Raw genomic sequence first — 17,012 nt, forward strand, 5'->3', positions numbered from 1 at the left:
GAAGAAATTTGCCTAGTGTGACCTTTTGAACAATCCTGCTGGACAATTCAGTGACTTTATGTGGCATTCCTGGAGTTAAAACACATCATGTGGTTTCTTTGCATCTGTTTCTTCCATAACTTCTAATCATTGACTATTGGTACTGGTCCTTGGGATAATCACATCCCCTTATCTTTTGGGGAGTTTCTCAGCTAATGGTGTCTTCTTGTCTGCCTGCTATGTTTTGCGCTTTTGGTCTGTTGATCAGTCTCAGTTACTGTCTAGGAAGGCAGAATCCCTATTCCAGGCTCCAGTGTCAGAGAGGTCCATGTGAAAAACACTGCATTGGCTAAGCCAGGTAAACACACACCTTTTCACTTTGCTGCTTATCCAAATGATCTTTTCAACAAAATAGACAATATGCAGGTTTTCATACAGTAAACTGAAGCCACAAATTTAAGAAATGCTGCTGTCTGTCATAGCACCTTAGGACTCTACCCAGCCTCATGGACTAAAAAACACAATAAATTATCACCATGTAAACTAATGACAGGATAAAGTGGTCCAACTCAGTCTGAGGATTTCTACAAAGCTCAGCCATGGAAAGCTTTATCAACCCAACAAAACTCTTGAGTTTTGCTCTTATTACAGAAGCCATAGGAGTTTACTGAAAGATAAAATTTTGTCATACAAAGCCTGCCCATGAGCCAACAGTATTGCTCTGCTAACAACTCAAGTAGAATCAAGATATATATGTGCATTTAATGCAAAGAAACTCATTAAAGGATTACAAAGCAAATCACAGTCCTGTTAGAAACCTGTTAGAGACCAGACCATGTGATATCAGCACATGCTCTGGCATATTATTACTCGGTAAGCATGCTGGCATTGTAACCATATGTAACACCCCTAATTTCTGCAGCCTTCAGAAAGCTAAGATTCATATACCTTCTGAATGGAGGAACAGTTGTTAAATCCAGTTGTGTTCTGAGCCTTTTATAAGTAAAAATACTTGACACTAGTTTTGCAAATACTGTTCAAAAATTATACATACCCAGTTTTTTTGTGATGGTATCCTAACATGCTTTATACTGTGGTGGATACAGCTTCCTAAATTATTCCAGGAAAGGATCCTCCAGAATGTTCTCTATCAACAATTTTCTTATTTGGAAAGAATGAGGAATCAACCATGCTGCCAGATGCCCTATCTCAGTATCATTCCACCTTCATACCAGTAAGTGCTTTTCTGTCAGCATGCTCTGACCCTGGAAGACTATAGCCAACTTCGTTCATAACAGAGAGGTCATACAGGAACACAACACAGTGTGATTACACCACTGTGGTCTTGTTCAGCCTGCCTAAAAAGTGTCAGTTCACTACTTGCATTGACTATGTTGGCAATGACTGATTTCATCAGGTTTTCATAGGCTTCCATTTCCATGTGCTCTGAGTGCAAGATAGACATGCAATCTGACACTTTGCTTCAGATGTGTCTTAATGATCACCATATATATGAAAAGCTACTGCAGCATCTCTGCAGAAATGCCTTAGGCATGAGCACTTAGGCAATGGAAACTCTCTGGCTCTCACAAAGTTAGAGTCCATTGCGATGTGCTAACCTGAACTAGATGACAGTGATAACAGACTGTAAGGAATCAGGTGATGGCAGGTTGTGATGCCCCTCTCCTCTTGTCGAGGAGAGACAAGTAGTCAGCACACTTAAGTCTTAGACTAGTACTATTTGGCATGGTGCATGGGACTCTGGGAAACACTTGTTTGTACTTAGGAAATGGAAAGCACAGTGTAACTGTCACAGTATGAGACAGAAATATTTGAAGAGTCAGAAGGTCTGGCAAAGGTCAGACTGGGAAGGTGTCACACTCAACTTGGGTTACACTGTATCCTTTTTGGAGTTATTGCTTCCCAAGGCAAATGTTCACTTCCTGCAGTCCTGAGCCTCGTATGTATTTATGGCTGCATTATAATGCCTTTATCTGTTTGATTCAGATTACAAACATTTCCCCCCATTACTTATTATTGCAACCATTGCCACCCATAGACTTTACTACAAAATCTAAATGGCTGATGAAAAAAGTGTCAGAGCAAATCCTAATCTTCCTTGCTCCCTGTCTTACATTTCATTATCTTTCTGTCTCTGCTAACACCTTGAGATCTGTCAGGAAGCGGTTTTGAAATATATGGAAAGTATAGCAAGTTAATTCCATTAAAATTTCCAACCAAATTTCAGCTGGTACCAAATCAAATGCCTCGGCTATTTTCATGTGGGCTGTAACAGTACAACAACTTTAACTGTTCAGACATGTTATCTTGTCCCTCAAAATTTGTATATCAGCCAGTTACCTCAACTTTCCTGAGTCATTCTTTTTCCTCTTTTTAGGTATTGATGACTCAATATTGATAAGGACAATCACTCATTCTTTTGGAATAGCCATCACGAGAACCAGAGGAGGAAGAACCCATAAATGAGGTGGTAACCACCCGATCCCTATCCCTGAGTGAGCTGCAAGATATGCGAAAACATTTCAATCGTCATCCAGGCGAGCACATCATCACCTGGCTGCTCCGATGCTGGGATAACGGGGCCAGTAGCCTGGATTTAGAGGGTAAGGAAGCCAAGTAGCTGGGATCCCTTTCTAGGGAAGGGGGCATTGACAAAGCAATTGGAAAAGGGGCACAAATCCTCAGCCTCTGGAGGCGACTTCTGTCAAGCGTGAAGGAAAGGTATCCCTTCAAGGAAGATGTTATATATCGCTCAGGCAAACGGAACACTGTAGAGAAGGGTATCCAGTACCTGAGGGAATTAGGCATGCTGGAGGTGATTTATAGTGACCTGAACGATGAGCAGTTACCCAAAGATCTGGATGAAGTCAGGTGCACACGACCCATGTGGCGGAAGGTGGTACAGAGTGTATCAGCATATTATGCCAACTCGTTGGCAATACTGGCCTGGAAAGAGGAAGAGGCACCCACAGTGGATGAAATGGCTAGCCGACTCAGAGAGTACAAAGAAAGTATCTCTTCCTCTCTATGGGCCTGTGTCTCGGCTGTGGAAAAACTGTCCCAGGAGGTTCAGCAACTCAGAGATGATATGTCCTACTCCCCACCTGTACGAATCAGTATCTCAGCTATTAGGAGTCAATGTCCTTATGCTCAAGAGAGAGGATGGAGAGGATACACACCACGGGGCACCCTGTGGTTTTACCTGCGTGATCACGGAGAGGACATGAGGAAGTAGGATGGAAAATCTACCTCAACCCTAGAGGCACAGGTGCATGAGTTGCAAGGAAAAGCTATTACAAAAAACAGTTCTCCCAGGAAAATTGCAGCTCCAGTTTCCTGTGAGCAGTTCCCCAGACAGAGCAAGAGGGCTAATTTTACTTCTGATCTTAATCAAGGGACTTTTGATTCACATTTACAAGGAGTGAACAACGAATACTATGACCAGGACTAGAGGGGCCCTGCCTCCAGCCAGGTGGAGGAAAGGGACAACCGGGTTTACTGGACTGTGTGGATTCAATGGGCTGGCACATCAGACCCACAGGAGTATAAGGCTCTAGTGGACACCGGTGCACAGTGTACCCTAATGCCATCAAGCTATACAGGGGCAGAACCCATCTGTATTTCTGGAGTGACAGGGGGATCCCAACAGCTCACCGTATTGGAGGCCAAAGTGAGCCTAACTGGGAATGAGTGGCAGAAGCACCCCATTGTGACTGGCCCAGATGCTCCATGCATCCTTGGCATAGATTACCTCAGGAGAGGGTATTTCAAAGACCCAAAAGGGTACCAGTGGGCTTTTGGTATAGCTGCCTTAGAGACAGAGGAAATTAAACAGCTGTGCACCTTGCCTGGTCTCTCAGAGGGCCCTTCTATTGTGGGGTTGCTGAGGACTGAAGAACAACAGGTGCTGATCGCTACCACAACAGTGCACTGGCAGCAATATCGCACCAACCAAGACTCCCTGCTTCCCATCCATAACCTGACTCATCGACTGGCGAGCCAAGGAGCAAGACTCACTCACCCTTCAACAGTCCCATATGGCCAGTGCTAAAGTCTAATTGGGAGTGAAGACTAACAGTAGAGTATTGCGGCCTGAATGAAGAAGTTACACCGCCACTGAGTGCTGCTGTGCCGGACATGCTAGAACTTCAATATGAACTGGAGTCAAAGGCAGCCAAGTGGTAGCCACAACTGATATTGCTAATGTGTTTTTCTCAATCCCTTTGGCAGCAGAATGCAGGCCCCAGTTTGCTTTCACTTGGAGGGGTGTTCAGTACACCTGGAACCAACTGCCCCAGGGGTGGAAGCACAGCCCCACCATTTGCCATGGACTGATCCACACAGCCCTGGAACAGGGTGAAGCTCCAGAACATCTGCAGTACATTGATGACATCATTGTGTGGGGCAACACAGCAGAAGAAGTTTTTGAGAAGGGAAAGAAAATAGTCCAAATCCTTCTGAAGGCTGGTTTTGCCATAAAACAAAGTAAGGTCAAGGGACCTGCACAGGAGATCCAGTTTTTAGGAATAAAATGGCAAGATGGACGTCGTCAGATCCCAATGGATGTGATCAACAAAATAACAGCTATGTCCCCACCAACTAGCAAAAAGGAAACACAAGCTTTCTTAGGCGTTGTGGGTTTTTGGAGAATGCATATTCCAAATTACATTCAGATCGTAAGCCCTCTCTATCAAGTGACCCGGAAGAAGAACGATTTCAAATGGGGCCCTGGGCAACAACAAGCCTTTGAACATATTAAACAGGAGGTAGTTCATGCAGTAGCCCTTGGGCCAGTCCGGGCAGGGCAGGATATAAAAACTGTGCTCTACACCGCAGCCAGGGAGAATGGCCCTACCTGGAGCCTCTGGCAGAAAGCACCAGGGGAGACTCAAGGTCAACCCCTAGGTTTTGGAGTCGGGGATACAGAGGATTCAAAGCCCGCTATACTCCAACTGAGAAAGAGATATTGGCAGCATATGAAGGGGTTCGAGCTGCTTCGGAAGTGGTCGGTACTGAAGCCCAGCTCCTCCTGGCACCCCGACTGCCAGTGCTGGGCTGGATGTTCAAAGGGCGGGTCCCCTCTACACATCACACAACTGATGCTACGTGGAGTAAGTGGGTTGCACTAATCACACAATGGGCTCGAATAGGAAACCCCAGTCGCCCAGGAATCTTGGAAGTGATCATGAACTGGCCAGAAGGCAAAAATTTTAGAATATCGCCAGAGGAGAAGGTGACGTGCTGAGGAGGCTCCACTGTATAAGAAATTGCCAGAAAGTGAAAAGCAATATGCCCTGTTCACTGATGGGTCCTGTCGTCTTGTGGGAAGGCATCGGAGGTGGAAAGCTGCTGTATGGAGTCCTATACAAGTCGCAGAAACTGCTGAAGGAGAAGGGGAGTCGAGTCAGTTTGCAGAGGTGAAAGCCATCCAGCTGGCTTTAGATATTGCTGAAAGAGAAAAGTGGCCAATCCTTTATCTCTATACTGATTCATGGATGGTGGCAAATGCCCTGTGGGGATGGTTGCAGCAATGGAAACAGAGCAACTGGCAGCGCAGAGGCAAACCCATCTGGGCTGCCGCATTGTGGCAAGATATCGCTGCCCGGGTAGAGAACCTGGTTGTAAAAGTTCGTCACATAGATGCTCACGTACCCAAGAGTCGGGCCACTGAAGAACATCAAAACAACCAGCAGGTGGATCAGGCTCCTAAGATTGAAGTGGCTCAGGTGGATCTGGACTGGCAACATAAGAGTGAATTATTTATAGCTCAGTGGACCCATGACACCTCAGGCCATCAAGGAAGAGATGCAACATATAGATGGGCTCGTGATCGAGGGGTGGACTTAACCTGTGCAATACTGTCCATAGTTATTCATGAATGCAAAACATGTGCTGCAATCAAGCAAGCCAAGTGGTTCAAGCCCCTCTGGTATGGTGGACGATGGCTAAAATATAAATATGGGGAGGCCTGGCAGATTGATTATATCACATTATATCACATTATATATATCACACTCCCACAAACCCGCCAAGGCAAGCGCTATGCGCTCACCATGGTGGAAGCAACCACCGGATGGCTGGAAACATATCCCGTGCCCCATGCCGCTGCCCGGAACACCATCCTGGGCCTTGAAAAGCAAGTCCTGTGGTGACATGGCACCCCAGAAAGAATCAAGTCAGACAATGGGACTCATTTCCAAAACAACCTCATAGACACCTGGGCCAAAGAGCATGGCATTGAGTGGGTGTATCACATCCCTTATCATGCACCAGCCTCGGGGAAAATCGAACAATACAATGGACTGTTAAAGACTACCCTGAGAGCAGTGGGTGGTGGGACATTCAAACATTGGGATATGCATTTAGCAAAAGCCACCTGGTTAGTCAACACTAGGGGATCTGCCAATCAAGCTGGCCCTGACCAATCAAAACTTTTACGTACTGTAGAAGGAGATAAAGTCCCTGTAGTGCACATAAAAAATATGCTGGGGAAGACAGTCTGGGTTACTTCCCCCTCTGGCAAAGGCAAACCCTTGTGTGGGATTGCTTTTGCTCAAGGACCTGGGTGCCCTTGGTGGGTAATGTGAAAGGATGGGGAAGTCCAATGTGTACCTCAAGGGGATTTGATTTTGGGTGAAAATAGCCAATGAACTGAATTGTATGATATTAATTGCTGTATAATACTGTACGTTATCTCTTTTATGTTTGCTATATGCCACATCAATGGTATTACAGTAAGAATTGCCCAGCTTAATGAAAATGAACTTTGATGAAACTATCTTGGAACAAGATCTGGCTTCAGCATGCAACAATACACCACCACACACCACTTCTCCTGCTCTGAAAGACTGTGATGACAGATGGAACCCAAAGGCATAGACTAAATGAACTCAATGGACATTTTAGAGGGATGGCCCATAGACAAAGGGAATGATATCTGTGTATATATATCAAGATAGGGAAAGTGGTGGTGATTAATTAGAATGCATTGGAAAGGGGTAGGACCTGTGCATGATGTAGATGGTATAGAATAAGGGGTGGATACTGTCCTGGTTTCAGCTGGGATAGAGTTAATTTTCTTCCTAGTAACTGGCATAGTGCTGTGTTTTGGATTTAGGATGAGAAGAATGTTGATAACACGCTGATGTTATGTTTTAGTTGTTGATAAATACTTCTTATGCTAGTCAAGGCCTTTTCAGCTTCCCATGCTCTGCCAGGTGCACAAGAACCTGGGAGGGGGCACAGCCAGGATAGTTGATCCGAACTGACCAAAGGGCTATTCCATACCCTATGACGTCATGCTCATTATATTAACTGGGGGGGGTTGGCTGGGGAACAGTGATTGCTGCTCGAGGAGTGTTTGGGTATCGGTTGGTGGGTGGTGAGCAATCGCATTGTGCATCACTTTCTTTGTATATTATTATTGTTATTATCATTATTATATTGTTATTATCATCATTACTATTTTACTTTATTTCAATTATTAAACTGTTCTTATCTCAACCCAGGAGTGTTTCTCACTCTTACTCCTCCGATTCTCTCCCCCATCCCATCGGGGTAGGGGGAGTGAGCGAGCGGCTGCGTGGTGCTTAGTTGCTGGCTGGGGCTAAACCATGACACAGGTTGAAGTAAAATTGAAGGCTGCAGTCCTAATTTCTCCCCACTCAACCTTTTGTGCATGCAGTATGATACTGTATGATATAGTTTTCATCTTTATTGTACATTAATTTCTTCTCAAGGCACCAGATGGATGGTACTTAAAAAATTATCAGCTACTTAAAATTTTCTTCTCAATGCTCATATGATCCCATGCCTTATACATTGCATGCTGTTCAATCCTTGTTTTGAAGAAGGAATTTTTATTTTTTGCATATGTTTTAAAATTACATTTACTATTCTAATTTATCATTGTATCTAGTTCCTTAGTACCATCACTTTTGGTAATTGTCTGTAGCATGACAAAATGAGCTTTAACATTAAAAGTGCCCCAGAATATCCTTGCCTCTGCCAGTAACGTCATTAACACATTGGAAATCTGCAAAGACACCATTCCAGTTGCTTTCTTGAACTTGGAAAAAGACAGAGGGAGGATGAAGAGACACATCCCCAACACAGAATCTCCTTTTTCATGCAGCCACCATTCTTGTTACCGTAGTTACACCATGATCTGAATGGGGGTGGAACTGGAAGCCCACAGCAGATATCAGAATGTTACTATGCCTCTCTCCCTCTCCTTTTCTTGCTGCCCTACTGCCTCCACAGCTGCCACTTCACTGCCACCTTTGATGGCCAGAATCACTTTCCCCACCCCTTACTTGAAGGCCTCTACACTGTGGGACAGACTGTAGTGTTAGGTAGACATGTTCCATCCCACTGAGGTGTGGGACCTACAAACCTGCCAGAGCCCCCTTCCAAAAGCCATAGATACAGACTGACATGAATACAGTCTTTCTGCTCTATTCTAGCACTTTGCTGGGAAGGTAGAATAGCAGGGACAAGAAAAAGGCCCTTGGCTTCCAAGTCTGTTTTCTCTGCTTTTGGAGTGGAGATGCTACAACCTCCTCTGGGAAAGAAGTTTAAAGTAACCAAGAGCTACAGCTCATCACTACTGCTACATCATTAATATTCAGTTCGATACACTGCCCATCCACTGATTCATTGAATCTGATTCACTTCATGTCAGAGCTTACATGCTGACTCCAATCTGAATCACAGGGCCTTCAGCTGTCCCCTGCAATCCATGGCTGCTGTGTAGGAGAGCAGATTTCTGGGAACCATCTTCATCTCCCAAGTCCAAGGCACACAGTGGAGTTTCTCCTCTGCTTGTCCGAAAGGTGACCCACAAAGCTCCTGCTTGGGCCTTCTGGATGCTGCCACCCCTTTAGAGACTTGTTGGATCAGGGCCCTACAGTCTGGCTCTGGCTTCCTTTGGAAGACAGTTTCTGTCTGCTGGGATGTGAAGAGCAGCAGCCTGGTGGTCCTAGTGCTGCAAGGCTATCTGCAAGGCAAGGTTTGAGAAAGAGAGGAAGCATTTTTTCTGCCCAACAGCCACAGCCGAAACCCAATAAAACAACCCAGGGCAGCTCTCACACACTCAGACACAGGCGCACACCCTTTCGGGCTGCTTGCCCAATGGCACTTGCTTGACTCACGGCAGACACTTCTCCCCGCCAACGCCCCGGCGCGCCTCTCCCCCTCCGCGGGACAGCAAAACCTCCGACAGACCTGCCTCGGTTCCGAGATGGGAAGTTGCGTGCATGCAAATCAGAGCTAGTCATAGCACCCCTTTCCTCCTCTTCTTCTTTCTTCTTCCTCCTTCTCCTCCTCCTCCCCCGAGGAGGCCGCCGCCTGCCCCCCCCCGGCCCCCTGCCTCTCACTTCGGAGCTGCGGCCGCAGAGCCGTCAGTCAGGCAGTGAGGGGGCGGGGGCAGGGGCAGTGGCGCGGTGCCGGCCACCGCCCCCTGCTGCGTGAGGAAATGGCTCTCACGTGAGGGAGGCGGCAGTGCCGGGCTTACCCTGCCCGCTGCCCTGGGAGGAGGCGCCAGCGGGTCCTGGGGCCGTCTGCGCCATGCCGACCAGCTTCACGGTGGTGCCGGTGGAGGCGCAGGGCCAGGAGCGGGGGCCGGTGGAACGGGATGGGCAGCGGCAGGAGGAGGAGGAAGAAGACGACGAGAGGGACCGGGGCTCTGGTGAGAGAGGGGGGAGCGGGGAGATGCTGGGGGGCAGCGCCTGAGGACAGCGCCGGCGCTTTGTGTGCGGGGGAGGGGGGCTGCCGCGTGGGGCGGGCCGGCTCGCCGCCGGAGGGCCCCTGTAGCACGTGGAGAGGCCACATCGCCTCTCCGCAGCGGGCGGTGCCGCGGATACCTGTCCAGGTGGAGAAGTGCGCCTCGGGAGAGGGCGAAAGTTCGGCGCCTGGGGTGGCTGAGAGCTTGTTTCTCTTTGTTTCCATAAGCCGTCGCCGCTGGCCGAAAGGAGGAAGTGCACCCGGGCGGCTCCGGCGCGGGGGAGCGGAGCAGCCCGGAGGCAGGCGCGGTGCCCGGCTGGGGCGGCGGCGTGGGGCGGTCAGTCTGCCTCCGCTTGCGGGGGGGAGCGGGAGTAGCCAGTGCCGCTGGCAGACTGGCAGTCGTAAAAGTTCTGTTTAAAAGCCAAGTCCTGCTGGAGCTCGCTAGAGAGAGAGGTGGGAGGGAAGATTCAGACTGTGAGGAAGAGCACAGTCTTAACCTGGCTTACTCCAGGTGTTTGTCCAGCCATGTCCTTTTGCACCAGCGACCATGTCTTGGGTTAAGTAGGTGTTTGCTACCTGATGGGGTGGTGTTAGGAGCCTTGCCTCCTGCTTAGGCCTTGCCCCTGAAGCCGCCTGGGGGAGCAGATTCAAGCCTGAGGTGGAGCTCAGGCATGGTGAGTGAGTGTCTGGTCAGGGCAGCCTCTTCTGCAGCGGGATGAGTATTTGTCTACAAGCGGTGGTGGGGAAATGAGTGCTTTTCTCGCTCGGATGATAAGGCACTGCTAGGGAAGCAATAACTCTTTTTTTTTTTTTTTTTTTTTTTTTTTCTTCTCAGAAGCCCTTAACACTTCCTCTTTCTGAAGTGTGTTCCAGCAACAATACCAAGTATGGTGCTTGAATCACTGCTAGCACTATGAGAGCTAGCTGGATCTTGCACATTATTTTGGACAGTGTGCTACAATCAATACCCATTCTTAATGGCTTCTTTTTTTTTTTTTTTCCCTGTTAGATGATCGCAGGTGAAAAGTTGGGTTTTTGTAAAAGGCAATTCCTCGTAATGGTGGCTTCTCCTTTTTGTGGTATAGATCGCAGACAAATAAGGCTAATAACATGTGATATGGCATGTGAATGTAAGGAGATGAAATCAGTTATTTGACAAACTTAGTATACTTACATTATTTTAATTTCTTTTTGCATAAAGATTCTTTAGGAAGATGATCCAGTAAAACACCAAGCTGACAAAGTTGGGTTGTTTTCTCCCAGAAGTTTCTCCCCTCTACCTACCTGTAAAAGATATATACTACATGTAGTTGCATTTCCTTTGGTATATTCAAGTGATGAGCAAGTGTGCTAATAACTGCCACTTTTTTTCTCCAAACTAAATGGAACAGAAAAACCGAAATAGTATAAACTGTGGCAACTGTTTGTTTCCTGTACTGGATGGATGACAATAGTACAGCATTGATCTGTTTGGGCAGTTATCCATACGGTAGAAGAGTTAGTCAGAAAGGCATGGAGTGTGGTGTTTGGTCAGATGGTATTTCAAAATAATGAACATACATACAGGCATAGTCAGACAGAAGTCATTAGACTATGCATGTATATATGAAGCATCTGGAAGGCTTGGAACATTTGGAAATTTTGGGAGGGTGAGGAGAAGAGTGGGACTGGCATTCTTGTAGTGGTTTATTTCTAACCTTTAGGGTTATTTCTAACCTTTAGGGTTGTGATTAAAAAAACCCAATTCTTCATGCAATTAAGTAGAATTTGTGTGGGCTAGCAGTTACACTTGCAAAATATGTTTAAATTATCTACTGTTCTGGATCTGTATCACTTGAGCAGATGGATTTATGTATGACTTTCCTGTTAATGTGCCTGTAAAACAGGGATTAGAGAGGGAAACACTGAAAAGAGAAGGCTTTGACTTGTAAACAAGGTATAGTCAGAGAGCTCTGACTTCATTAAGAGATTAAATGCTATACTCTGAGACAGGTTTGGGAATTGAATGGCATACTTAATGTTGCCTCGGGTATTATATGGATGTTTGTGGTATGTAAACCTGTAATGCATAAAATTGTGAAGTTAATGCCATATAATCAAATAATTCTCCTTGACTCAATTCTTCTGAAACCTTTAAAGAATTCTATAATATTAGTACACCTAAAGGCTGTTGTAGTGAAGCCCATCTGAAAGCCTGCTGCTCAGAGAAGGAGTGCTTGCCTTTCTCCCTGCTCCTTCCTTGAGAAAAAGGTAGGGAGTAAAACATTTCCTTCCCTGCCCTCTTCCACGTCCCTGGCTTCCCTTCCTTTTTCCTGCACTTGACCTTGGTTCTCATCAAACATTTCACTGGGCTGGTTCAACGTGCTAAACTGGCAGAAAGCGAAACTCCTGCAGAGGGAAAAACATGCTTCCCCTGTTTTGGAGTTGAGGTGAGCGAGTGCTGCAAAAAGTCCGAGAATGGCTAGAGTTGTGTCAAGGTGGGAGGCGGGTAAAGCTGAGAGCAGAGATGGAAGTAAAAATAAGAGGGAGAATGGGAACTTACCCTTTGGCTCACCCTTAGCCTGTACAGCTCAGCATATAATTTTGTTCCAATTGTTCAGGAATCTAGAATTTTATCAGTTTTGATTGAATTATCTGGCTTAAAAACCAAGTAGTTCTTCTGGAATTTCCTTGACTGCATTAGTACCTTGTTTAAAAAAACAAACAAAAAACCTCCACCAAACCCACAACACTGGTTTTTGGAGGGAAGCAGGCTGTATGCTGTTTAGCTATTAGTAAAGTAGTTCTGGTATCTTATTAGCAAGGCACTTGTCAATTATTCTATGCATTTACCCCCTTTCACACATTCTTATCTGTACTCATCTATGTAATAATGGAGTAAGCTGGTATGTTCTTACTCTATGCTCTTCACTCCTTCGTAATCATCTGAAATTCTGTAGCCTTGTATTTTCTGATTATGCGACACCCTCACATGTGTGGAGGAGGGGAAGACTTGAGTGAGTGGCTGTTTGTCTGGATTATAGCAGTGGCCAAAGTAGTGCTTGGGAAGAGTAAAGAGGCGGAGCAGAAGTTAATGCTTGGATTGAACAATGCAGTTGAGAGAGCCTGTTGACTCAAATATACGCGAAGCAGCAGAAAGCATATGTGCCTTTGCAGAAGTGTGTGCCTGTGTCTTTTAATGTGTATATAATACACTACAAGGGAAGGGTAGTCAGGAAATAGTAACTGGTTGAAGAAGAGGAGGAAACAGGAGTCTGTTGTAGGCAGTAATAGATGAAGTTTTATGAGAAATTCTGGCTTTGATTTGTGTTGGGTTTTTTGTTTGTTTTCTTCACACATATTGGTAGTGACTGTCTATTAGATAAACCTGTCAAAACTTTACAAAAAGTTGTTCAAATCTCTATTTCATTAGCAGCTCTGCATGTCAGGTGTTTCAAAGCATAACTAGTATTTTTAGCATCCCATAGTATTATTTACCTAACCACAGCAGTATCTTATTTAGAAACCAAAATGAGAACTAACTCCTACAAAATCTTCTTAAACTGAATACCCTCAAATACAAGGAATATCAATGACAAACCTGGTCATGTACCAAGAAGTCATCACGTAATTAATGAAGTGCGGGTGCTGTGAATTTCTGTAAAATGCTAATTCCTGGAAAACCAGGAAATAGTTGAGGCAGGTGTGTATATATATATGCAATGGAGGGAAGACAGGTTAATCTCACTGAGATGTCTAGTATATTTTCAGTCTGCTTCTGGTCAAACACAGAACCAGTCTATAGGTCAGAACTTACTGTACAGAAAAATACAGTATTATATGTTCCCCTTCATCCCATTGCAGTTTGTCCAGTTTTCTGTACCCTGAAAAAATGCAGACTGATGTCTTCACTTTTTTTTTTTTAATCTCCACAGGTTAGTTATCTCTATCTGCCCTGTTCATGTGCCTAGCCAGTAGTGTGCACAGCATTTCCAGTACTGGCTAAAGGCTCAGGTTTAAGGATATGCATGGGAGCGTGGGTTGGCAAATATGATGGTTTTCCATATGCTCTACCAGGCTTCAACAACTTGTGGGCTGGAAAAAGATGAGCCTTCTATGAAACTGGATTTGTTTCTCATTTTTTTTGGTGAGGTAGGTTTTTAGATTAAGTTCTAAATTTGTTTGTATTCTACATACACTCAGCAAATTTCTCTTCCATTCTCTTAGGCAGTCAGGTATGTTTTTGGCACCTCAGAAACTGTGGCAGTAAGATCTGCTGCTCAAAGGTAAATTACCTCTTGTTTGTTCATCTTCTGATGCAGTCATCAGATTAAAGGCATCAAATCATGCTAATGCTTGTCAGGTCCCTCTCCAGATCACTCAAGATTTTTATAAACCTTGTCCCATCTTAACCCTATCACCTTTTTTCCAAACTGAAGACACTTATATGGTCATCTTTACATGGAAGCTATTCCATACTTATGACTCTACTTTCTGTCTTTCTCCTAACTTTTTCCACTTCTCTTTATTTTGAAACGGGGGGAATTCCAGTATTGTGCATGATAATCAAGTTGTGAACAAAGTCTTCTGTCTTCCCCCCTGCCCCCACCCCGCTTTGTCTAACATGGACTTTTTTTTCCCTTCCTGATCTTCAGGCTGTGGTTTGAAAAGCTATTATTGAACTGCTGTTTTTATGAAATGATCATAACCAAAGCATCTAATTCATGAGAGGTAATGATCAGCTGGAGACTAACTGGTTGAGGATTGTTTTACTTTGTGTAGATATATATATCTGCTCTTAAATTTCTACATTGAATTTTGCCTGTTGGTTTAACATTCATTTAGTCTTGGCGATCTGCAGCTTTTCACAGTTGGTCTATACATTGACTATCCTAAATTACTTGAAATAGTTTCAAACTGTCACATCTCTGGTCACCTCATGTTTTTTATTTTTGTTGCTGTTTTTTATTAACCTGTGGAACTGCATGTGTCCCAGCAGAACTTCAATGACCATCTCTAAGAGTAGACCATATTTGTATTCTATTTTCTTACTCAGTTATTTACCTATGGCTTATCTAATATCTTCTCTTTTATTCTATGGCTGCTTTATTTCCTTAAGTATGTTCAGAGAAGGACTTAATCAAACGTCTTTTGGAGATCTTAGCAGACTCTATAAATCAGGTTTCCATTTTCCATGTGCTTATTGATTCTTTCAAAGAACTCTTTTAGGCATGTGAGACAGAATCTCTCTTTACAGAAGCCACATTGGTCGTCCTCCCCTGCCACCCCAATGTCATCTTGTATAATACAATGTTGGAATAGAAAATATTATTCCTGTTGCAGATAAACGCATACCTGACATTTGATCACAAGCATGGCAGTTACACACAGGGTTTTTCTTTGCTCTGAGGGGCATTGGCTGTCCAGGTCAACTCCTGATTTATGTCCAGCTCTGCTGAGGTGCTCTAATTGATCCTTTCATGGTTTAATATAGCTACATGCATCATTGTGAATATAAGTGTTTCTGTTAGCTATTGATAGCTCCAAGGGAAATGGGGGCAAATAAAGGAGGCAGGGTTAAGGATAATAACTTAAATAACTTCACTGTGCGCTAAGTCATCGCTTCACATTTTGTAACTGTTTAAACATTTCTTTTAGACTGTTGCAGTTTTGACCTTTTTTGTGAAGGAGAGGACCTTAATGCTTGAAATAGACAGCAAATTGTTATTTTTATTCCACTGTGTTAATTTCATGTGAATGAGATGCTAACGTTCTCTACTGCTCTTATTGCCTAAGAGCTAAATATAAATAATTTGAGTCATAAAACAACTTTAAATATTCCAGGAGACAGTAACATCAAATATAGTGATATCAACCTTCATAATTTTAACTTCTGTGATCTTGTAATGAAAATATTACTATTGAGATTTTTCATCTCTTACTGTTGATTTTTCTTTTGGTGATAATGCTTTTGCAGCCATCAGAATATGGTGAGTAAAGGTCTTCTGATGTAACTGTTTTTCATAACAGAACTTTGCTTGTAATGTTTTGTTATCTTCAATTTATAAGATGACTCTTATTGTGTTAAAAGCTCACAGGTAAGCTTTGTAAAGGCTGCCTTTGGTAAGGGATTTAGTTTGCTGCTGCATTGCAGATCTTGATAGCTGCTGCTGGGGAAAAGAAGTATTTCTATTTTCTCCAGTGCTACTGCTTGTGAACTGGTTTAGGGAGCCAAATCGGCAGGAAACTAGCTATGACAGAAAGCCAGTTGTTTTTAAAAAGTTGTTGTAAGAGGCTTTATTTTCTTGAATCAGCTCATTGCAGAACAGTGTTGTTCCACCACCACCCCAACACAGAAGACCACCCCTTTTGGCAGCACAGACCTGATTAATTTTTGCTGCGTCTTTGAACTATGTTGTTGCTTTACATAAAAATAGATAGTAAAGCATGGGGAATGAAACAATTAGCGCTATTTTTATTTGTTCTCTAGACTAATGAACTACAGAATGTTATCACAGGGGACTTATTTTCTGAATCTGAGTAGAAATATTAAAGCTCAAGGTTTCCCCCCATAACAAAAATGTGTTGCTTCATTTAAATTAATTCTCCTAACAATTTAAATGGATTCTCATACCAATTTTTTTTTCTACACAATCCTTTTATGTGGCTTATGTGGTATTTTTTGCATAATCAGATAGTATTTCTTTTCCTACTTGATTTGATGTACCAGTTGAACAAGGATCATTTCTGGTACACACTATAATTTGTATAACTGCAATTATTTTTATGCCATGGCTTTGTGAACTGTCCAGACAGTAGCTAGCAGAATTTTATTCTGCTAATAGTGTAGCTTATCCTGTCAGGTTTCTATTTACCTTCCCCTATCCCAGGCTAATAAGAGTACTTCAGGTTTGGAATATGTTTTCCTTTGCTCTCTACACCTTTGACACAGTGGTGACAGCAAAGACAGATTCAGTGGAGGTGGTGTCATCACTCTTGGCAGTGGTTGTGAACATTCTTTCCTTTCCTGCTGAAAGAAAAATACATAGTGAAGTTAATTTGGTTTATGTGGCAAAGTTTTGGTAGGGAGGGAGCTGCAGGGGTGGCTTCTGTGAGAAGATGCCAGAAGCTGCCCCCATGTCAGACAGAACGAGCTCCAAGATGGACTCACCACTGGCCAAAGCTGAGCCCATTGGTGATGCTGGTAAGAAAAGGTTGGGAGCGGCGGGGGGAAGCTCTGCAACAGCAGCTGGGAGAGAGAAGTGAGAATGTGAGAGACACAACTATGCAGACACCAAGGTCAGTGAAGG

At 44.2% G+C, this 17,012-nt stretch overlaps 1 protein-coding gene across 4 annotated transcripts in view; it reads left to right on the forward strand.

The window, feature by feature from the left end:
* The first annotated feature begins 9,567 nt into the window (after positions 1 to 9,567).
* Positions 9,568 to 17,012, forward strand: part of LOC104027594 (solute carrier family 12 member 7-like) — a 71,715-nt gene continuing 64,270 nt past the window's right edge. For 3 of the 4 annotated variants that reach the window (XM_075706550.1, XM_075706547.1, XM_075706551.1), the window contains exon 1: positions 9,568 to 9,688. In XM_075706550.1, the coding sequence (XP_075562665.1) occupies positions 9,568 to 9,688 (121 nt within the window). Of the gene's footprint in view, positions 9,714 to 17,012 lie in introns of all 4 variants that reach the window. The other variant, XM_075706549.1, reaches the window with a different exon arrangement.

Source organism: Pelecanus crispus, chromosome 2 (assembly GCF_030463565.1).
Source record: "Pelecanus crispus isolate bPelCri1 chromosome 2, bPelCri1.pri, whole genome shotgun sequence".
Lineage (NCBI taxonomy): Eukaryota > Metazoa > Chordata > Aves > Pelecaniformes > Pelecanidae > Pelecanus > Pelecanus crispus.